Source organism: Mustela erminea, chromosome 15 (genome assembly GCF_009829155.1).
Source record: "Mustela erminea isolate mMusErm1 chromosome 15, mMusErm1.Pri, whole genome shotgun sequence".
In the NCBI taxonomy this organism is placed as follows: Eukaryota; Metazoa; Chordata; class Mammalia; order Carnivora; family Mustelidae; genus Mustela; species Mustela erminea.
The window spans coordinates 69,154,241-69,178,554 of NC_045628.1; the positions used below are offsets into that span (position 1 = coordinate 69,154,241).

Sequence of the window (24,314 nt, forward strand, 5' to 3'; positions counted from 1 at the left end):
ACATCTTCTTGATCCATTCATCTGTTGATGGACATCTAGGTTCTTTCCATAGTTTGGCTATTGTGGACATTGCTGCTATAAACATTCGGGTGCATGTGCCCCTTTGGATCACTACGTTTGTATCCTTAGGGTAAATACCCAATAGTGCAATTGCTGGGTCATAGGGCAGTTCTATTTTCAACATTTTGAGGAACCTCCATGCTGTTTTCCAGAGTGGCTGCACCAGCTTGCATTCCCACCAACAGTGTAGGAGGGTTCCCCTTTCTCCGCATCCTCGCCAGCATCTGTCATTTCCTGACTTGTTGATTTTAGCCATTCTGACTGGTGTGAGGTGATATCTCATTGTGGTTTTGATTTGTATTTCCCTGATGCCGAGTGATATGGAGCACTTTTTCATGTGTCTGTTGGCCATCTGGATGTCTTCTTTGCAGAAATGTCTGTTCATGTCCTCTGCCCATTTCTTGATTGGATTATTTGTTCTTTGGGTGTTGAGTTTGCTAAGTTCTTTATAGATTCTGGACACTAGTCCTTTATCTGATATGTCATTTGCAAATATCTTCTCCCATTCTGTCAGTTGTCTTTTGATTTTGTTAACTGTTTCCTTTGCTGTGCAAAAGCTTTTGATCTTGATGAAATCCCAATAGTTCATTTTTGCCCTTGCTTCCCTTGCCTTTTGCGTTGTTCCTAGGAAGATGTTGCTGCGGTTGAGGTCAAAGAGGTTGCTGCCTGTGTTCTCCTCAAGGATTTTGATGGATTCCTTTCGCACATTGAGGTCCTTCATCCATTTTGAGTCTATTTTTGTGTGTGGTGTAAGGAAATGGTCCAATTTCATTTTTCTCCATGTGGCTGTCCAATTTTCCCAGCACCATTTATTGAAGAGGCTGTCTTTTTGCCATTGGACATTCTTTCCTGCTTTGTCGAAGATTAGTTGACCATAGAGTTGAGGGTCTATTTCTGGGCTCTCTATTCTGTTCCATTGATCTATGTGTCTGTTTTTGTGCCAGTACCATGCTGTCTTGATGACGACAGCTTTGTAATAGAGCTTGAAGTCCGGAATTGTGATGCCACCAACGTTGGCTTTCTTTTTCAATATCCCTTTGGCTATTCGAGGTCTTTTCTGGTTCCATATAAATTTTAGCATTATTTGTTCCATTTCTTTGAAAAAGATGGATGGTACTTTGATAGGAATTGCATTAAATGTGTAGATTGCTTTGGGTAGCATAGACATTTTCACAATATTTATTCTTCCAATCCAGGAGCATGGAACATTTTTCCATTTCTTTGTGTCTTCCTCAATTTCTTTCATGAGTACTTTATAGTTTTCTGAGTATAGATTCTGTGTCTCTTTGGTTAGGTTTATTCCTAGGTATCTTATGGTTTTGGGTGCAATTGTAAATGGGATTGACTCCTTAATTTCTCTTTCTTCTGTCTTGCTGTTGGTGTAGAGAATGCAACTGATTTCTGTGCATTGATTTTATATCCTGACACTTTACTGAATTCCTGTATAAGTTCTAGCAGTTTTGGAGTGGAGTCTTTTGGGTTTTCCACATATAGTATCATATCATCTGCGAAGAGTGATAATTTGACTTCTTCTTTGCCGATTTGGATGCCTTTAATTTCCTTTTGTTGTCTGATTGCTGAGGCTAGGACCTCTAGTACTATGTTGAATAGCAGTGGTGATAATGGACATCCCTGCCGTGTTCCTGACCTTAGCGGAAAAGCTTTCAGTTTTTCTCCATTGAGAATGATATTTACGGTGGGTTTTTCATAGATGGCTTTGATGATATTGAGGTATGTGCCCTCTATCCCTACACTTTGAAGAGTTTTGATCAGGAAGGGATGCTGTACTTTGTCAAATGCTTTTTCAGCATCTATTGAGAGTATCATATGGTTCTTGTTCTTTCTTTTATTGATGTGTTGTATCACATTGACTGATTTGCGGATGTTGAACCAACCTTGCAGCCCTGGAATAAATCCCACTTGGTCGTGATGAATAATCTTTTTAATGTACTGTTGAATCCTATTGGCTAGTATTTTGTTGAGTATTTTCGCATCTGTGTTCATCAAGGATATCGGTCTATAGCTCTCTTTTTTGGTGGGATCCTTGTCTGGTTTTGGGATCAAGGTGATGCTGGCCTCATAAAATGAGTTTGGAAGTTTTCCTTCCATTTCTATTTTTTGGAACAGTTTCAGGAGAATAGGAATTAGTTCTTCTTTAAATGTTTGGTAGAATTCCCCCGGGAAGCCGTCTGGCCCTGGGCTTTTGTTTGTTTGGAGATTTTTAATGACTGTTTCAATCTCCTTACTGGTTATGGGTCTGTTCAGGCTTTCTATTTCTTCCTGGTTCAGTTGTGGTAGTTTATATGTTTCTAGGAATGCATCCATTTCTTCCAGATTGTCAAATTTATTGGCGTAGAGTTGCTCATAGTATGTTCTTATAATAGTTTGTATTTCTTTGGTGTTAGTTGTGATCTCTCCTCTTTCATTCATGATTTTATTTATTTGGGTCCTTTCTCTTTTCTTTTTGATAAGTCGGGCCAGGGGTTTATCAATTTTATTAATTCTTTCAAAGAACCAGCTCCTAGTTTCGTTGATTTGTTCTATTGTTTTTTTGGTTTCTATTTCATTGATTTCTGCTCTGATCTTTATGATTTCTCTTCTCCTGCTGGGCTTAGGGTTTCTTTCTTGTTCTTTCTCCAGCTCCTTTAGGTGCAGGGTTAGGTTGTGTACCTGAGACCTTTCTTGTTTCTTGAGAAAGGCTTGTACCGCTATATATTTTCCTCTCAGGACTGCCTTTGTTGTGTCCCACAGATTTTGAACCGTTGTATTTTCATTATCATTTGTTTCCATGATTTTTTTCAATTCTTCTTTAATTTCCCGGTTGACCCATTCATTCTTTAGAAGGATGCTGTTTAGTCTCCATGTATTTGGGTTCTTTCCAAACTTCCTTTTGTGGTTGAGTTCTAGCTTTAGAGCATTGTGGTCTGAAAATATGCAGGGAATGATCCCAATCTTTTGATACCGGTTGAGTCCTGATTTAGGACCGAGGATGTGATCTATTCTGGAGAATGTTCCATGTGCACTAGAGAAGAATGTGTATTCTGTTGCTTTGGGATGAAATATTCTGAATATATCTGTGATGTCCATCTGGTCCAGTGTGTCGTTTAAGGCCTTTATTTCCTTGCTGATCTTTTGCTTGGATGATCTGTCCATTTCAGTGAGGGGAGTGTTAAAGTCCCCTACTATTATTGTATTATTGTTGATGTGTTTCTTTGATTTTGTTATTAATTGGTTTATATAGTTGGCTGCTCCCACGTTGGGGGCATAGATATTTAAAATTGTTAAATCTTCTTGTTGGACAGACCCTTTGAGTATGATATAGTGTCCTTCCTCATCTCTTATTATAGTCTTTGGCTTAAAATCTAATTGATCTGATATAAGGATTGCCACTCCTGCTTTCTTCTGATGTCCATTAGCATGGTAAATTCTTTTCCACCCCCTCACTTTAAATCTGGAGGTGTCTTCGGGCTTAAAATGAGTTTCTTGAAGGCAACATATAGATGGGTTTTGTTTTTTTATCCATTCTGATACCCTGTGTCTTTTGACAGGGGCATTTAGCCCATTAACATTCAGGGTAACTATTGAGAGATATGAATTTAGTGCCATTGTATTGCCTGTAAGTTGACTGTTACTGTATATGGTCTCTGTTTCTTTCTGATCTACCACTTGTAGGCTCTCTCTTTGCTTAGAGGACCCCTTTCAATATTTCCTGTAGAGCTGGTTTGGTATTTGCAAATTCTTTCAGTTTTTGTTTGTCCTGGAAGCTTTTAATCTCTCCTTCTATTTTCAATGATAGCCTAGCTGGATATAGTATTCTTGGCTGCATGTTTTTCTCGTTTAGTGCTCTGAAAATATCATGCCAGCTCTTTCTGGCCTGCCAGGTCTCTGTGGATAAGTCAGCTGCCAATCTAATATTTTTACCATTGTATGTTACAGACTTCTTTTCCCGGGCTGCTTTCAGGATTTTCTCTTTGTCACTGAGACTTGTAAATTTTACTATTAGGTGACGGGGTGTGGGCCTATTCCTATTGATTTTGAGGGGCGTTCTCTGAACCTCCTGAATTTTGATGCTCGTTCCCTTTGCCATATTGGGGAAATTCTCCCCAATAATTCTCTCCAGTATACCTTCTGCTCCCCTCTCTCTTTCTTCTTCTTCTGGAATCCCAATTATTCTAATGTTGTTTTGTCTTATGGTGTCACTTATCTCTCGAATTCTCCCCTCGTGGTCCAGTAGCTGTTTGTCCCTCTTTTGCTCAGCTTCTTTATTCTCTGTCATTTGGTCTTCTATATCACTAATTCTTTCTTCTGCCTCATTTATCCTAGCAGTGAGAGCCTCCATTTTTGATTGCACTTCATTAATAGCTTTTTTTATTTCAACTTGGTTAGATTTTAGTTCTTTTATTTCTCCAGAAAGGGCTTTTATATCTCTCGAGAGGGTTTCTCTAATATCTTCCATGCCTTTTTCGAGCCCGGCTAGAACCTTGAGAATTGTCATTCTGAACTCTAGATCAGACATATTACCAATGTCTGTATTGATTAGGTCCCTAGCCTTCGGTACTGCCTCTTGTTCTTTTTTTTGTGTTGAATTTTTCCGTCTTGTCATTTTGTCCAGATAAGAGTATATGAAGGGGCAAGTAAAATACTAAAAGGGTGGCAACAACCCCAGGAAAAAATGCTTTAACCAAATTAGAAGAGATCCAAAATCGTGAGGGGGGATAAAGGGGATAAAAAGAGGTTCAAAAAGGAAGAACGAAAAAAAAAGAAAAAAGGAAAAAAAAAAAAAAAGAAAAAAGAAAAGAAAAGAATTAAAAAAAAAAAAAAAAGGAAAACACCTTTCAGAAAGTGGTTGTTTTTCTGTTTCCAGAATTGCTGCTGTTCTTCTCTTCGATCTGCCGATGGATTTTCAGGTGTTTGCAATCTTTAGATAAGCTATCTAGCTGATCTCCGGCTAGCTGAAGCAGTCTCAGCCTGCTACTTCTCCGCCATCTTGACTCCTCTACCTCACCTCATATATTTCTTGCACTTAAAGCACTTCAGTGTCCTTTATCTCCAGCACTTAAATGAACAATTTTATTCATCATTTGTCACCAGTTAGCTTAGTACTTAGTATATGATGGGTACTTAATATACTGTTTAACTTAAATGAATGTTTGCAAAACAGAGTTTATAATATCATGGGATGTCTTAATACTAAAATGTTAACACAATGATACAAAATCATTGATTTTTAACTATTTAAACATATCTGTAGGAGAGGCTTACAGAAAAGGGACTTTAGTCTACTGATGCCAAAAGACGTGTTTCTATTCTACAAATTTACTGTCCACAACTCTACAGAAGAATGTGAGTTGGGCTCCAAATGGTGATCTAGCAAAAGGGGTAAAGGTGGAATGGAGACTTGTGGAGTAGAAGGGGAAGTAGAAAAGCTTGCTTGCTATCAGGTTTTTACTTCATTGAATGGAGATAGAAATAATCGATTTCAAATGTACCCTTATGGGTGTGTGGCACGGGGGGAGGGGGTGGGTAAAAGCCTTTTTACTGCAACAATTCTGATACGGTAATGTAATAAAAACAAGCAATAGAAATTACAGAACATCATAAGGTATTTAGAAAATGTATATTGACTTGCAAGTTAAAGTCTTGAAAGTAGCTGACAGCATTAGAGTAATGTTAAAAGAATTGAGACAAAGAATAAGTAAATAGTGGGAAGAGGTCAATGAAATAACCACTCTAGCATTTAGGAGCTTTCAAGGAGAATATTTTATCTCTATCCTTTCCTTCTCCTTGTCATTGCTACAACTTAGTTAAGCCTTTATTATAGCCAGATAACTAGACAAAGGTGGTAAAAATTTCATACTAGGATGTTGACAGTCAGTTAGTAATGCTTACTGCTGACGGACATGGAGAATCCTTTAATCTTCCTAACTAGAGTTGACCTCTTTAATAACTGAACTCCTATGTTTAACTTCCTTGCTTATGCCACTTTTATGGCTCTAACCACCTTCTATCCTAAATAATAGGTTTATTTTGTTGTATGTTTTGGATGTCTTTTCTGTTACAAAAGAGTTTGCTTCTAGTGCAGGTTTTGAGTCAGGGAAGGGCAGGATGTGGGTAGGGCCATGTTTTATTCATCTTTGTATCTCCATCAGAACTAAGCCCAGGGGCATGCATATTTTTGATGCTCACTATATATTTGGAATGAAAAGGTAGATCTGGAATAAGGTAATTGTTCTATAAGGACTCTTCCACATAAGGAATTAAAAAGACTTATAGTGTATGAAATATAAGAATGACAGCAAAATATCAACTAACAACCCAAGGATTGAGGTTGAACCCTAGTTTGAGAGTAACACTTACAATGATAACCTGCCGAGAGCTAAAGTTAAATGGGAAATATGGGGGCATTGCACTAAAAGAATTTTTTTAAAAGATTTTATTTATTTATTTGACACAGCACAAGCAGGGGGAGCAGGAGAGGGAGAAGCAAGGGAGCCCGCAGCAGGGACTCAATTCCAGGATCCTGAGATCATGACCTGAGTCGAAGACAGTCACTCAGCTGAATCACCTGGGTGCCCTATAGCATTTTTTTTTTTTTAATGTTATCACCTAAATAAATTTTTTCACCTTAACCGCTGAATCTTACACTGCATAAAATGATTAGACAGAGCTTTGTCTTGTCTTTCTTGGTGGGGAGCTAAGTGTATTCTGGGAAGAAAGGAGCAAAAGGATATTTGGTGATCAAATTGATAGACTGTGGTGAAAACTGCCATATGCTTACCAGACTTACCTTTTTTCTAGTGGGACAGAACAAGGCCACATTTTCCATGTGGGAAACACACTGTCTACCAGTGCCTGGTGCATACATGACTTTATTTTTAGCGATCTATTTGTGAAAAACACTATTGGGTAGTGAGTAATGTATATGCTGCCATGTTTAGAAGTAATATCTGTGAAGCTTTGTGTGCAGCTAGGTGTGGCCTTGTGATTGACTTTAAGGCAGTATAATCTAAACAATGCATGATACATGTCGTTTCTGTGAGTGGCCCGTAAAAACCTCCCAGGTGATCGTTCTTCATTGTGCTTCTTGAGAATTTTGTTTGATGAGTGGACGTCTAGGGTTGAAAAGTAAATGCCAAGACTCCAGGGGATGGTAGAACCACAGATGGAAGACACTAGTGGGCCTGAATTATTGCATGTAGCCCACCTTTGGGGATCCACAGCTTTTAGAGTTCATTTTCTGTTGGAACAAACATAAGTATCCTGACATGGCTTCACAGTTCAAATAGTCAAAAGCTTTTAGTCAAAGTTTATGGTTTCTTGAATAATATAATTCCATCAAAATATTAGCAATTGAATGTATAAGAATTATTTGTTTCTTTGGCCTATACCTCTTTCTACCTAATGGCAGCTACCTTGCAGCTAATAGGTCAGGGTGTAAATTTAACACCCATAATCTGATCTTTGCCACAAGGCTGCTTTAGTGGCCTCCCATTGCTCAAAACCCTTCTCTGTCTTACCTCTTGCTTTTTGGGGTCTAAAGGCATTGGCCTTTCCAACCCTTGAATGCCCTTTGATGCCCCAGATTTCTAGACTCTCCCTCAGACCCTATTTCTTTTTATTTCTCCTTGCAAACTGGCTAGTCATATCCTAAGTTCATCTTCTCTTCTGCCCTGTCAAAGGCAGTCAGTAACATGCCTCACAAATCGTTAGTGGTAGGTCGTCGGGAACATCTTTTCCTTGACCTACAGGTTTGGCAAGCACTCAGTCTGCTCTGTGTAACAGGGAAGTTCAGGCTTCTATTACACATTGCCTGATCTCCCACAACAGATCTGCTAAGTTAATGCCTCCCCACTTGCTTTATTTTAGTATTTTGTTAATGCAGCACCTAAATCCAAGTTATTCTGCATTATGACTATAAGAAACAATTCCAGACTTCAGAGGCATAACAAAGAGGTTTATTTCTCTCTCAGAGCATAATCCATTTAGGTTTTAGTAGCTAAAGAAAATTAAATTAAAAAAATCAGTAAGTAATCTTTATATCTTGGGGGAAAGAAAAGAGAAAGGGAATGGAAGAAACACATAAAAGATTTCCAAATTATTGGTAGTATCTGCTAGGTGGGGTCGTATGTATTTACATTTATATACTTTATATTGACATCTGTAATATGTGTACTCTTGGATATGTACAAAATTTTCCACAATAAAAAATAAAAATTACTCCTGACTTTTGAATCATTCATATACATCTAAGTATTCACAAGGAAAGTGTGAACTACATTTTTTTCCTCCTCCATTTTATCCCCTACCTTCACATACAAGAAACTTCTCTCCTTTAAGACTGTCTGACTTCTTTGTGTTACAGAAATTCCTCCTGACTTCAAGTTGGCGGTCATCGTGACCAAAGAAAAACTAGTTATTTTGTAACTACGTGATCTGCTAGGTAGTAGAGCCCTAATCAATAATCCCAGTGGGGGCTGCTTCTAACTGCTCTGCTGTGTTGTTGCCCTGGGAGGATGCCCTCCCACTTAATCAGTGGCCAGCCTCTCTCTGAACCTTGTGTGACAGAGTCCCCCAACCAGCATTAGAGTGTCACTTTGGTATATCTCCACAATTCCTAGCAAAGACTTGGGGTTAAAATGAGGCCTTTGCCTCATTTTAATTTAGTTAAACTAACTCCTATTTTTTGAAAACAAATTGGTGTGGGGATGCCTGGTGGCTCAGTCAGTTAAGCGTCTGCCTTCAGCTCAGGTCATGATCCCAGCGTCCTGGGATCAAGTCCCGCATTGGGCTCCTTGCTCGGCAGGGAACCTGCTTCTCCCTCTGCCTGCTGCTTCCCCTGTTTGTGTGCTCTCTCTTTCTCTCTCTGACAAATAAAATAGAAAAAAAAAATTGATGTGTTGGATGATGAGAAAACTGTCACCTCTTATTGAGATGATTATAGGACATAACTGGAAGTTGCTAATTTCTGACCTTTATTGCTGTCTGCTGGCAATGGTTCCTAATTCATCAGGGAAAACATGTATTTATTGATCACCCTCTATATTCTCGATATTAGGATATGAAGTCTAATAAAACAACCTCTGCCTTAACATTCTACTAGAACATAGTTCTAATTGTTGAACAGAAGTGTAAGATGAAATTAAGAATTCCTTGAGAATTTTCCTGTTGTCTTCCCAGATTGCTCACAAAAAGAGAAAGAGAGAGGGTAGTGTCAGAGAGACCCCGAGACAAGGGAAAGGAGAATGCTTAGGATAGGTGGTTGTCAGAACTGAACCTGCAGTTTGGGAGAACTAAGCCAGAGGCAAGAAGGAGGCAGGCAAGCAGGAGAGGTCTGAGCCTTTTGGACACAGGGATCACAGGACAGGTAAAGTTTTTAGATTGAGGTCAGAATCAAAGAAGACCAGGGCAAAGATGAATTAGAAGCTGGGAAGGATCAGAGGAAATATCCAGGGGAGTTCCCAAATTAGTGATCTGTGCTCACAGAGGTTTTCTGGCAAATACTGTCCTTTAGAAGTAGCTCAGGATGTCTTGAGCCTTCAAATGATCTATCCCACTGGCCCTGAAGTTCCAAAGAATGAAATTACTCAACCTGATTGTGGAGCTCCTACACTGGACACTGTTGGGAGGAATCCCAGGACATTTTCAGGGAATAGAAACAAATCTAGTCAACTTGATTAAAAGCTGAATCTAGAAAGCCAAATTGGGCAAGATAACATGGGCCCTAATGCCACAGTGAGGAATGAAAATTTAATTTGATAAACATAGGAGTCTTTGCACATTTTTTAACATGGAAAGGACAGGTTTAAAATATCTTTCATCTTTTCTGTGACACAACCAACACAATTTATACTAGTTTCTAACTATGAGATACCAACGTTTTTGTTTTGGTACAAACAATATTTTTTCCTTTCCTCCAAACCTTGTCTTTTTCTTTCCACTACAAAATGAGTAGCATCGTGAAATAGAGGACAGATCATAGACAGAAAGACCCGAACCCAAGTCTACATAGACCAGGCAGCTACTGATATATTCAGATAAGTGCCTGCTGTGAGCCAGGCTAAGGTGATGGCAGCGGATAGTACAGACAGATTCTCTGTCCATGAGAGGAGAGAAAGATAAGTAAAAACAAATGCATGTGCTATGTAACATAGAAGGGTGCTATAAAGAAAAATAGAGTAAAGGATTAGATTCTGATAGGGAATGCTTGTGGTGACTTCATATCAAAAATAAATGAAAGGGAGCAATCTGAGGGGAAAACAGATAAGAACATTCTAAGCAGAAGAAAGAACCGGGACGAGGTGTTGATTTGCACTTACCTGGTACTCTCCAAAGAAGGCAGTGTGACTAGAGGTCTTGAAAAGTCGTAAGAATGGCAAAAGATACGTACGGTTGGAGAGGTAGAGTCAGATGATATAAAGTCTTGTTGGACATGGAAAAGAATTGGGATTTTTTTTCTGGGGGGATGATTTTGAGAAAGGGAGCTAATATTTCAGTTTCTATTTTCAAAGATTATTCTGCCTCTTCTATAATGAATTGCTTGAAAGGAGGAGGGGAAGTTGGCATATGTGGAAGTAAAATCACCTTCCTCAGTTAACATTATGAAAATATCCTTGCTTATAATTCTGTAATAGAGCTTAATGGTTAGTCAAGTTAGGGTAGACTCCTGGATTTAATATTCCAAAGATAGTGTAAGCATAGTGTTCTAAAGTGTATTATCTCCCAGGTTTCGACACCAAATTTTAAAAAAATGAATTTAGTGCATTATTAAATGTAAAAAATTGTTAGTAAAATGATTGCAATTAGTTACTTCTCTGGCTTACTTACAAGAGTCCTACTTACGAGAACATTGTTCGGGCCTCAGCATCTTTGAAAGGGAAGGGCAATTAGGTAATCTCTAGGGTCTCGTGGAGTTCTAAATTTCTGTGTTTCTGAGAACAAGCCAGGTAAGCATAATACTGGACGTAGCTTTATATATATTAGTTCCTGTAAAATAGCTGGATGGAAAAATTCCCAACATTTTAAACATAGGTTCTTTTCAAGAGCTCATTTGAACAGACCATTATACTATAGTACTTACAAACCTATTCAGGGTTGTTTGCTTATTGTGAAGAATACACAATTGGAAGGGAAAATAATGTAAAGCATATACTCTGAATGCTAGTAATCTTAAACGACCAGAAAACTATATATTTAAAAGTTTTTATTTATTTATTTGAGAGAGAGCAAGAGAATATGAGCAAGGTGAGGGGCACAGGGGGAAGCAGACTCCCCACGGAGCAGGAAGCCCGATTCGGTGCTTGTTCCTGGGACTCCAGGACCATGACCTGAGCCAAAGTCAAATACTAAACCAACGGAGCCACCCAGGGACCCCAGAAAGCTGTATTTTAAGAAACAACTTAATTTGGAGTGCAAGTTTTATTTTTATCTGAGAGAGAGAGTGCAAGTGGTGGGGCGGGGCAGAGGGAAAGGAAGAAGATCTCAAGCGGATCCCACTCCGAGGGCAGAGCCCCGACGTAGGCTGGAATCCACGACCCTGAGATCATGACCTGAGCTGAAACCAAGAGTCAGACACTCAACTGACTGAGGCACCCAGGTACCCCTTGAGTGTAGGTTTTAAAGTACATTTCTCTGTGTAGAATTATTCTTGTCCTATTTTATAATTCATCATATTCAATTTTCCATCAAGAGTATAATTAGCGTATTATTTTTGGTAACTACAGAGAGCATCCATCTGCCCACTTTTCTGCCCAGTAATATATGTATGACTCAATGTTAAAGGTGACAAAGAATTAAATGCTTTGCATTCTATGTTATAACTTAGAAGGTTTATAGTAGAGTTTCTCAATCTCAGCACTCAGGACATTTTGGGCCAGATAATTCTCTGTTGTAGGAGGCTGCCCTGTGTATTGTGGGATGTTTAGTAGCATCCCTGACCTCTACCTATTAGATACCAGTTGTGACAACCAAGAAATGGCAAATATCCCCTGGGGGGCAAAATCACCCCCAGTTGTTTTATAGAAGATATCTGCTTCTTTGTCTCTATTTTAGGAGATTGGAAACTTTTAAAATATCTAAGTTGATTCTATGAAGTTTGTAATCTTATATTTTGGATACTGGAGAGATTTCTTTTTTCTTGTTTTTTCCAACAAAGGAATGGTTGGTTATTCCTTCTCACATAGACTTGGGGGCATTGCCTCCTCCAATTTAAAAACAATGAGTTGGCTGCCGGGGTGGCTCAGTAGGATACACCTCTGCCTTCAGCTCAGGTCATTGATCTCAGGGTCCTAGGACCCAGACCCACATCGGGCTCTCTGCTCAGCAGGGAGCCTGCTTCCCCCTCTCTCTGCCTGCCTCTCTGCCTACCTGCAATTTCTTGCTCTGTCAAATAAATAAAATCTTTAAAATAAAATAACAATGAGTCTGTGTCCATTACAGCAGTGTCTTTGTCAATATTAGATCAGATTTGCTCATCTCTACCCCTGGAGCAATGCCTTGATTATCATACAGGGGGGAAATGCTGAAAGCTGCCTCAGTTCACCCTCTGTCCCCAACACAGTGCTTGGGCACTTTTGCCCAATATTGGTAAAAAAAAACTAACTGCCTCAGATATTTATCCAGATACTCAGTTTCCTATTAACTGGAAAAACAAAGAGCCAAAATTCGTTAACTATTAAAATGTGTACATATACTTCCAAAAATATTGCAGAATGATTCCATCAGAAACATCTGCACACCTTTTCTTCCCCTTCAAAATCAGAGAACTACAATAATACTTTTGCACGTTCTCATGGTCAATATCAGGCCTTCAGAACATAGCACGACCTGCTCAGGGAACCAACCAAAGACTTGCCCAGAGACAGCAGGCACTGGTAATTCTAGGAGAGCACATTTGTGTAACATGTTCAAGTGAAATCCAGAGTCTAGGGAAATCCAAAGTGACAAACCACCAGATACCATTCTCTACCTCATTCTCATGCACCACCCCCCAAACCTTAACTTTTGGCAATGGGAACAGTAGTTAAGACCTGCCAGAGAAAGGATTCCCCTACAGGTCCTGGCACTCCCATCAAATGTCTAGCAAAGGCTGAATAAATTGAGTTACACAGCAGGAGCTACCAGAAGGCCTTTTGGGATTGTCGAACTTTCCCAGTTGAGAAAATGGGGACCATGTGGAGTGGCCGGACAACATGAAATGCTTCTAAAAATTTAATTTCTTAGTGATTGGGAAAGAAAGCACTAACAGCACTTGCCTTCTCTAGCCTCTACGTATATTTATCAAGGATAAAAAACAACAACAACAAAAAGTTTGCTAATCCTTAATATTTAAAACTTTAAAGATTTCCCCTAAGATATAAAGATTTTTAGAGCAGCCCAAGCGAGGCAACGCTTCCGCTTTCTCCAGGCGAGAATGGCATTCTACTAAAGCCTGGCGCTGTGTGACCTCCCCGCATTACGGGGACTGGAACTGGGTGTGGGCGGCGTGCCGGTGACGCAGTGACAGGGTCTACCAAGGACCCCTCAAGACACCCTGGACAGCCCTCTCCCTGGGAGCCCCCCGCGGCCCCTCCCCCAGCCCAGGTCCCGCAGGGCCCCTTCCAGCAGCCTGCAGCTCCCCCAGGTGCCCAGGCCGGGGGCAGCAGGGCCACTTTAAGGCAGGCCGGGCCTAGGGGGTGGGGGCGTACGCACCCACAGCTGCGGACGACGAGCCATCAGTGCGGCGGAGCGGGCGGCCAGGACGCGGCGGCTTGGCCGAGTTTCTCCTGCGTTGAGGCTGCCCCAGGACCCGGCACGTGGGCAACGGGCCATGGCGGCCTCAATTATCCGCCCAGAGCGCGGCCAAATCCCTGGCCAGGTAAGAGGAGGAGGAAGGGGAGGCAGCTGCGTTGTTTGTAGCCGCGCGCGGGCCCTGAGCCCGGTGGCCCCCTTGGCCCGCACAGGCATCTCTCATTTGGGGGACGCCGAGGAGCACGGCTCCAGGAGGGCCACTTCCAGGGGCTTGAGCCGGTCCCCGAGGCGGGAGGCCGGAGAGGAGGCCGGCTGAGCGGTTTTGTTACACAGACATGCCTCTCGGGCGCTTGACGCTTCCCAAACTCCCAATTTTCAAGCCAGCCACCCGGAGGCTTACCCGGGAGCGGAACTTAGTAGGTATTCCAGAATGGGAATGGCGACAACTTTGCTTTTACTTTGAATATAGGAAAGTGTTTTTAACCCGGGAAAGCTTATTTTGAGCATGCTTGTCTCTGCACAGCTTGGCATGCTTTTTTCAGTTCGCCTGCGGGCATTGGGTCCAAAAAGTCCTTGCATGTCCTTCCCCAGGCTTACACCCAAACCGGCAGTTGTGCCTGGAAACCAAAGCCCGTTGGCGGGAAAAGGCATCTGTGCTGTTCACACATCCTCCCACCCTCCGGGGAACTCAAAAAGCCCACTGGCCTCTTTTGAAAGCACCTGATTTATCTTCCCCTTAGCAGAAGCATAAAACCGTGACTGGTTTAGAATAAAAGAAAGAAAAAAAGAGGGAGGGAGGGAGGAAGACAGGAAGGAAGGAAGTTAGTTGATGATGATTAGCCCTCCAGAAAGAGCATAAAGCCTCGCCCATTTCAGAAAGCAAGGCAATCTGGTGTTGGCTTTATTATTATTATTATTATTATTATTATTATTATTATTTCTGGATAGAGAAATAGGAGAAGCAAAACTTTTGGGCTGCCTGAAGTTTTGTTGCCCTTAGAATGTTCCGTGTACTTAAATCTCATTCCTTAAGCACAAGCTTTCTGAAATGACCACTTTGAAGCGGACCAGTTTAATCAGTTTTCTTGATTATTTCAAAACGGACGCACCAATTTAAACTCCAAGGGAAAATAGTATTTTATGGTGCAGGATTAGGCAAAGCTGCACAAAATGAAATTCTGCATAAAATATCTGATTATCTAGTTGTGCAGAAATGATCGAGGCTTCCTACCCTTAACAAAAGTCTGAAGCCCCAACCCAACCTTTTGTTTGCATTTGAAGAGCGGCTTGCTCAGTTTCTCCAGATAGAGCTGTTTAAATCCCTTGACTCCTGGGGAAACCGGAGGCCAGCAATTGCCCTGTGAGAGCACCAGCCCATGCAGCTGCTGCTGATTGTCAGCTCTGCTCCTAGTGATAAGAGTGACATAAATAACAACTCACTAAAATGGAGGAGTGATTTGCTTTAACTACTTCATCACCTGCTGTTACTAATTAAGGGTTTAGCCTGCTGCAGATTGCAAATGGAAATCCAGTGTTTTAAACATGGTGGAGACTGGAGTGCCCAGCGTGATGTTGTGATTTAGCAATCAGACTGAGTGGATACAGACCAGAGGTGACGATTGTGTCGAAATTTAAAAACTGCCTATACCTCAATGATCTATACCAAGGTGTTAGCAGTGTTTATCTCTGAAAGGTGGAATTGAAAATACTTTTTATTTCCTCTTTAGGCTTTTTAAAAAAAATTTTTCCAGTATTTCTCGATGTATATGCATTGCTTCTGTTTAAAAAAAAAATAAATAGTGCAGTAAGCAATTCAAATAGAAAAAAATTTCCCATGTAATAAAGTCCCACCATCAGTCGAAGTTGTGATGCTCACAGGTGAAAATCTTGGATGTACTAAAAAAGGCAGTTTCCCAAAGCAAAATGTCATAGAAAGTTTTGTTCATTTTCATTTTATTATTCCTATCAGTGGATTCTTCTCATCACCTGTGTTCATATTACACTGCCAACAAGATATTTTTAACTGCATGAATATTCAGATTTATGTTGATTAGAAGCTATTCAGTTAATTCAAGTTACCTTAGGATAGTGGACTAGATCAGTGTTCTAATTTGTCTGATTGTTAATATTCCACGTGTGCTATGGCACCAGTTTTGTAGGACAGGGAAGGAAGCCTTTGGCAGGAAAGCAAATAAGTTCTTTCCAGAGCTGCTTTATTTCATGCTCCTCTGTAAATTGCCTTGCATCATGGCGCAGAACTGTAGACGTTTATGCAAAATGGCCTGTTAGTGGTGCTGTATGGCCTTATCCCTTTCTGGATCTTTCCTCTCTGATCTCCCTTATGGTCTGCTCTTCAGAGCTTGCTCTTGACTTCTCTCCATAGTAGCTGAGAGATTCTGGGGAAATTAGCCACTGACTGCAGGATTCCCCCAGAAGGATCTGCGCTGGTAGGAATGGGTTCAAGTTAGCTGCTGTTTTCTGTTATTTAAGGCTTTTCTCCTCTTTGGGCCCTGTTTCCCTTTCTCCGTGGCTCAACATAATGAAAGAGCCATTTGATTTAGGGCGGTTTTCACCACTTGATGGGGACACATGTTCCCCCTCTAATTCCACTTCCTTCCCCATCCGATAGACTGGATGTTTTCTGTGTGCAGGCTTGGTATTATTTCAGAAAACATGGCCATAACTACCAAGTACAGGACATGGTCCTAACAGGGTAACAGCCTTTGGATTTACCACCTCCCAGACGAGGATCACAAGGGTCTTACTCAAAGCTGTTAGTAAGTAGCTGGACTAGGCAACAGAACCTGGTCTGTGTGCCTCGAAAGCCTTTGCCCTCTGCCCACAGCATCCAGCTCTTGAAAAAGAATCAGTAGTAGCTTTGGTAGAACTGAGGCTAATACATGATTCTTCCTGTGCTCTGAAGACTGAAAGATTTGTATAGCAGCAGAAAAAAAGGATTAGAATGTCAGCCCCATGAAGGCAGGGACCTTGTCTGTCTGTTCACTTTGTATTTGCAGCACAGCATCTGCCATGCAGCAGGGGCTCAATAATTCTCTCTGGGGAGAGAATACAGATAACATTCATATTTAAGTGATGCAAAGTGGCAGGATGTTTTAAAGGAAAGAGAAAATAAATGTTGGTAGTAGAAAGTTTTATAGGTTATTAATAGCCCAGTACACCTTTTTATATGTATTATTTTAGTGCAATTATTAATAGCACTCTCTTTCCCTCTCAAAAGTGTCTCAGTTTAGAAGATAAATGGTCACCTTGTCTGTAGTAGATAGCTTAGTTTTGGACATTCATAGGTTGCTTCAGTTAACCATGTTAATTAAAAATCAAAACCATAATTGCTCCTTTCATGATCACTTGTTAATGACCATTACAATTCTTGGCATTTGGTTCACAAAGGACTATATTGGTATAGAAGAAGCCCTGTGCTACAGTGGAGATTCATAATCTGAGCTCAAAGGCATCGCAGTAGCTTTGAGTCCCACATTGCTCCTAAAGTGCTATTGGAGATGGAAGATGTTTTTAAAATGAAAAGGAAACATTCTAGAAGGTTCCTGATACTCTGTACTGTAGAAATTCCCAAGTGTTATGCTGCCTTCTTAGAACATAGGACATTTGAGGGAAATAGAAGGAAATAAGGCTAGTGACATGGGTTGATACCAGCTATTGAAAGGCTATGCTAAGGAGTTTGAATTCTTACCTGTTTAAAACAGGGTGGGGCAGGTGAATGAGACTGGGTCCTGATGGTGAATGGAGCACCAAAATCAACGTCCTGGTCCCACCCAGACCCCAGAGTAGGACATACTTAACCATGAGCTGATACCTTCAACAAGGAAATATGGGGGGGAAAAGGGAATGTGTGTGTGTGTGGCGGGTGAGGGGGGGGGTGTGGCGGTGAGGGGGAGGCAGCAGGTAATCCAAATTAGAGGTCAAAGGTTGACTTAACCAAATGCAATGTACAGCACTTCATGGAATCTTGGCTTAAAGCAGCTTCTTTCTGACCATTAAAAAAAAAAAAAAATCCACAGGGAAACTTGAAATTTAGAAAGCAGATGTGATCAAATTGCCACTAAAAGAAAAGTATAAAACCATGGTTTAAAAGATCTAAAGAAGAAAGTCAGAGGGAAAACACTTCTAGTGGTAGGTGAGGCTGAATGTTAGAGGAAACTGATGAAAGTTGACCAGAGTGGGCTCACCTGGTGATGAATTAGGTATATGCAGATCACCTGGGCGAGGTGGGCCCCTAGACTCTCCCAGCTCACTCCTACTTCATCCTGAAGAGAATGAACTGTATGTGGGACCTGGGTTCCTAGTGTTGGTAATTTCCAGAACTTTATAATTGGCCAGGAGAAATAAAGGAATGGCAGGTCTGCCCGGGAAGGAAATAGACTAAAGTACTGGGCTTTCAGAGTATTGCCTTCCGTTATTATTTTGACAGTGAGCTGGCCTCAGGCTCTCTGGTCTCCAGCCTTGCTTCCACTGTCTTACCCATTCACACCAAGCCCACAGTTGTCCCTTCAAAGAAGCAGCCACTGGGGAGACTACTTGTACATGATGACTTCGTCCTTGATTCATACTTATGTCTGGATAACCAAGGATCTCCAGACATTAACAGAACTAGACACAAATGCAGACACTAGACACAACTATTCCAGAGACAGGTTATTAAGGGAATAGAAAAAACTTCTAAAATTCTGATTTGTATTCTCAGTGAGGGTATCACATCCTAAAAATAGCAAGTTATGAGGAAGTACCAAAAAAGAAAAATCTTAGAAGTGAGCAACTCACATTAAATGAACTGAAGTCATAAAAATCTTTGGAAGGACTGAAGAATGAGCTGGTGATATAAAAAATGAAGTTAAGGGACTCTCTTTGAGAAAAGCAGAGACATGAAGGATCCATTGTGGATGTCCCACATCTAGGGGGAGATTGCCAAGGAGGGATGAAGACGGAGGGAATTGGGAAATGGAAGGAAACTTACAGAGCCAAAGTTCCACTGGTGCCAAGTAGGATGAATAAGACCTATGCTCAGACACATCCTAGAAAACCATCAGAACTGGTAGCATAAAGAGAAAAGCACAGACGGGAAAACAAAGCAGCTCATTCTTTTTTATCAACAACTGGATGCTAGAAGAAAATGGACCAAGAGCTTCAAGGTTCAGAGGCAAGGGATTTTTGACCTTGGAAATATTTACCAGGTAAAACTAGCACTGGATTGTGAGCCCTAATGCCACTATTAAGTAACAGAAATAAGAGGTTTAACTCCTGAAGTCTTATGGGAACAGCAAGAGGGAAAAAGGAAAATCCAATCAGCCTAACAGAAGGCATGGGAAAAAGAAACATAATTACTGTGGATGGGAAACATGAAATAACCAATGAAGGGAATAAGACCATTTCACATTAAGTTATAAAAATTTTACAATTGATATTATATGATAATAGTTAATGTACATTAGTTAATGCATTAATATAATTAATTAAATTCCTACATTAAAACTAAAATCACAGATTATGGAAAGAAACCTAAAAATTCAGATACATACTATTAACAGAATTCACACAAAATTAAAATGATATAGAAAGGCTCAAAATAAAGAGATACGAAAAATAACTATATACTAGAGAAAATTTCAAGTGATAAACATTAAAAAGGACAAAGAAGTATATATCAAATATATAGTTTTCTGCCCATAAAATTATCAATGTATGATTTATAGACTTAAAATATGTTATATAAACATTTAGGTTATTATATAATATATATCAAATATTATAATTATGTTTTTATGTGAATATGTATAATTATAATGAACATCTATATACCTAACCCAAAATTAGATACTGTCTGTAGTTGGAGAAATTTATAAATTCATAAACTATAATTAGGAAGGATTTTACCACATCTTATAAACTGAAAGTTGAAGTAGACCTAAAGTAAGAAATAAAACAGTAAGTTCTGTCTAAAAAATAGAGAATACGTGCCCAGCGCATATGTGCCCAGCAGAAAATACACATTATTTTCAAGTATCCATGGAACATTAAAAAAACTGTATTACACCACAAAGAAAATACCAACGCATTCTAAGAAGAAGTCATGTTGGATACATTTGCATTAACAATGCACTGAAATAAGAAATGAGTGACTGACTAGTCAATAACCAAAAAAATTAAAAACCAAAACCAAAAGCACCATACTGTTGAAATTTGAAAACAGTTCAGGTAGGTGTTTAATGGACCTCTGAGGTTAAAATGGAAGTATAAAGTGAAATTACAAACTAACAATGAATGAACGTAGACACAATATATATCAAAATCTTTGGGGAACAACAGAGTGCCACTTGGAGGACTGTGCCATCCAAAAGCACTTTTGGCAGTGATGACAATGTTCTATAATCATGCTGTCTGATACGGCAGCCACTTGCCATATGTGGATATTGAGCACTTGAAATGAGGCTAGTGCAACTGAAGTGAATTTCAAACTTTAATTTTAGTTAACATAAATTTAAATAGCCACATGTGGCTCTCAGGGTGGACCACACAGTTATAGCCTCTGATAAAGCATTGCCAAGGAAAAGAAGATAAGAAAATTTAATTATATATTATCCTCCAGTTAGAAAGCAAGAATAACAATAATATAATAAATATTATATACATTTAAAAACTAATACATTTAAAAAGAGAATAAAATGAATTAAAAAATATATATATATGTGAACATAATTCACTTAATGTAGAAAATCTAAATTTACTGGTAGTCATTAAGGAATTGTAAAAGGTACTCTAAAATCCATCTCTGTAAATGGCTTCAGGCCCAGATTCTGCAGACATGTTTATCTAAATTTTAAGAAGCAGATAATTCTGTTTTATAAAATATTCAAGACCATAGAACCATATTGAAACTTTCTGTTTCATTCTTCAAAGCTGGCATGACCCTGAGATACCCAAACCAGATAAGACAATACAATAAAACAAAATTGTATCAAGTTTTACTTATGAACATAGATGGAAAAATCTAAAATAATATGAATGAATTTAGTCTACACGTTATAGGTTTATCCCAGCAAGGAAATTATGGCATGACATTAGGAAATCTATTAATGTAATTCACTACCTAACAGAATATAGAATAAAGGAGAAAAAGGTATAATTATGTTGATCCATAAAAAGCATTTGGTAAATTTCAGCACCTCTTTCTGATTTAAAATTCTTAGCTTCCAAATAGAAACTTCGTTAATTCAGTAAACGGTTTGGACCAGAAACTTTCTGTATCCTATTTAGTGGCAAAAATATTGAATTATTTCCACTAAACTCGGAAACAAGACAAGAATGCCTAGTGTCACTTCTATTCACCATTGTTTTGGATGTTATAGCCAGTGCTTTAAGATCAATGAATAAAAGCATAAATTCTGGATATAGGGACAAATGTGTCATTTTCATTTTATTTTATTTTTAGAGAGAGAGTGTGCATGCATACTCACAATTGGAGAGTGAGAGAGGGGCAGAGAGAGAGGAGAGAGGGAATCTTAAGCAGGTTCCTTGCCCAGCTCAGAGCCTATCATGGGACTCAGTCTCATGACCCTGAGATCATGACCTGAGCCAAAATCAAGAGTCTGACCATTAATCACCTGAGTCACCCAGGCACCCCACACAAAATATCATTTTTGAAGGCAATATGATTATATATCTAGAAAATTCAGAAGAATCAACTAAAACATATTGGAACTAAAGAGGGAGTACCATAAAGTTCTTGAAGCAAATTCTTCGTAAATTAGTAGTAGTCTCTGTGTTAGTAGTAATCAATTAGAAAATACAGAGAGTGAGAAAATCTATCCCCTTTACAATGACTCCAGAACTTTGAAATATCTAGGACAAAACATGAGAACCTGTGTAGAATCCATATGAAGATAACATTTAAAAAGGCCTGTGGAAGGCACCTGGGTGGCTTAGTGGGTTGGGCCTCTGCCTTCGGCTTGGGTCGTGGTCTCGGGGTCCTGGGATCAAGTCCTGCATCAGGCTCTCTGCTCAGCAAGGAGCCTGCTTCCTCTCTCTCTCTCTCTGTCTGCCTCTCTGCCTACTTGTGATCTCCGTCTGTCAAATAAATAAATATTAAAAAAAGAAAAAGGCCTGAGGAATTGTTGAACTACTGTGAGAAAAGCAACTCACTTTGAAAAATATAATAACCCCTTCATGGAAAATAAGGTGTATGTATAAAATTATCTGGAAGGATATAGACCAAACTGTTGACAGTGGTTGCTTCTGAGGAGGGGATTAAATGAGTAAATAAAGATAGACTTTTTTTTTTTTTTAACAGAAGAAGGAAGAAAATTAGAAGGCAGATAGAAATGGAAAGTGCCAAAGTTTTGCTTACTTTGAACTTGACTAGTTTCTTGCACCTCAAATCTTCCTTCCACCCACCCCTGGGAAACCAGTCTGAAGGGGAGTGGAACCCCCATGCTGGAACAGCCTTCCCAGCATCCTGCCTTGCAGATTTGTGTCTTTGGCAAGCTGCCTTTCTCTTCATAGGTGTTTCCAACTCTTGGGTCCACTTCTTTAGGCTTCAAGTCTGGTCAGCTCCCAAATCTGTTTTCTCACATGGACCTCTCTGTGGCCTGCCATTTCCCACTGTTTCCTGACTGTTTGCATTAATTCAAGCATCCCTGTTCTTTGACAGTTTTAAGTGGATTGTGTTCAATAACTGTAGAGAATAAAACGTAGGAAAATGTGAAGATGGAAATTATATTATTTTCTAACTGAATATGCTTGAAAATAATCCCAAAAGGAAAGAAAGATGCTTTTTTGGCCCCAAAATATTGGGTTTTGAATAGCATGTGTATTCCATTTAAAGAAAATACTATGCATGTCTCTTGGAATTTAGGAATTTGGAGCTTACTGTGTTTTCTGGAATGTATGTTTCATCAAAATAAATGGTTTGGGAGAGCCAGCAGTTGGTTTTCCTCACTAGTAAACAGATTTTTGAGCAGGATAAGTGATTGGGAAACTGGGCCTTAAGAATCCTATCTATTGTTCCTAGGATGAGAAAGAAACCCATGTGAAAACCATAGTAGAATACCATTTGTACACGAAAGTATTTTTAAAATAGCATGACCTTCAGATCCATTCATGACCTCAGGTACTGAAGGCAAGAAATTAATAGTTCCCGTCCCTGAGATGCTTCTAGTAGACCATTCAGTCTACTTGTAGGGTCAGTTGTTGTGTTCTTTATCACCTTTATTTATTGTATCCTCTTGTACATGACATTTTCTCTATGCTCAAATGTTAATTATGTGGTATTTCTGCCTTTTTCCTTCTCTTTCAGGCAAAAATAGACCTCTTGTTAGTTGGAGACCTCACTGTTCAGTACCTGGCAGATATTGCACAGAAATCCTTTTCAAATATTGCAAAAGTCACCATAACCATCAGGAATGTGGGGCAGGCAGCCGCACTGCTGAAGGACCGCCCATTTGACATGGTTTTCCTGAGGATGACTTCTTTGCCAACAGCCGAGTTGCTGGGAGCTATCAAATTAATTAGGTGAAGTTCAAAAACCTTGACTCTATACCTTTATAATAGTTTTTATTAAAACCCTTTTCTAGTACAGAAAAAAACACAAACTTTAAAAAGTTGGTACTATGTATGCTCTAATTTTTAAGATGAGAGATATTTTCATGGGCAGAATAGGTACACATATTATTGTTTTTGTTACCAGTTTGACATGCTATTATAAGAATTATCATTTTATTTTATTTTTTTTTTATTTTTTTTTTTTAAAGATTTTATTTATTTACTTGTCAGAGAGAGAGCGAGAGCGAGCACAGGCAGACAGAGTGGAAGGCAGAGTCAGAGGGAGAAGCAGGCTCCCTGCGGAGCAAGGAGTCCGATGTGGGACTCGATCCCAGGAAGCTGGGATCATGACCTGAGCCGAAGGCAGCTGCTTAACCAACTGAGCCACCCAGGCGTCCCATAAGAATTATCATTTTAATTTGAAAAGTAATAGATGTGGGTGAGAATGTGAGAATTAATTTATCATAGAAATTTATTTGGTATATAGTACTTTAATCCCACAGCTACTCTCCTTTTTAATAACTATGTCACTTAAAATGGCATATCTTTTCATTAATTGTGATGGCAGATACTAAAGCAGGAGAGCACTCTCAGCTCTATGTCATGTTAGCAATGGACTAAAATGATCTTTTTCAAAGATGTCCTAATGTGGAAGAGCCTTAAGGCTCTCCAGATATGTCCAGTCCAGATCTATATTACATCCAATACTTTTGCTTCATCTTGTAGCTCCGTAGACATTCTGCTTCTGTTTGACCCACTCTGCTCTAGAGGTCTGGAGTCTGGTGGTTGGAGAGTTAGGTGTGTGCTTTCTTGCCTGACTACATAGGATTTTGAGCCATTTTGTATTTTTTTTTTTTTTTTTTTTTAATGAGAGAGAGAGGTTGAGAGAGGTGGGGTGGGGCAGAGGGAGAGAATCGTAAGCAGGCTCCACACTCAGCTCGGAACTTGACATGGGGCCT

The 24,314-nt window shown here is 39.6% G+C and overlaps 1 protein-coding gene across 1 annotated transcript in view; it reads left to right on the top strand.

Moving 5' to 3' along the window:
* LOC116574094 (spermatogenesis- and oogenesis-specific basic helix-loop-helix-containing protein 2-like) overlaps positions 1–24,314 on the top strand; it is a 118,637-nt gene that overhangs the window by 53,292 nt on the left and 41,031 nt on the right. Inside the window, 2 exon segments of the mRNA XM_032314617.1 lie at positions 13,753–13,912; positions 23,111–23,325. Coding sequence (XP_032170508.1) covers positions 13,753–13,912; positions 23,111–23,325 — 375 coding nt within the window.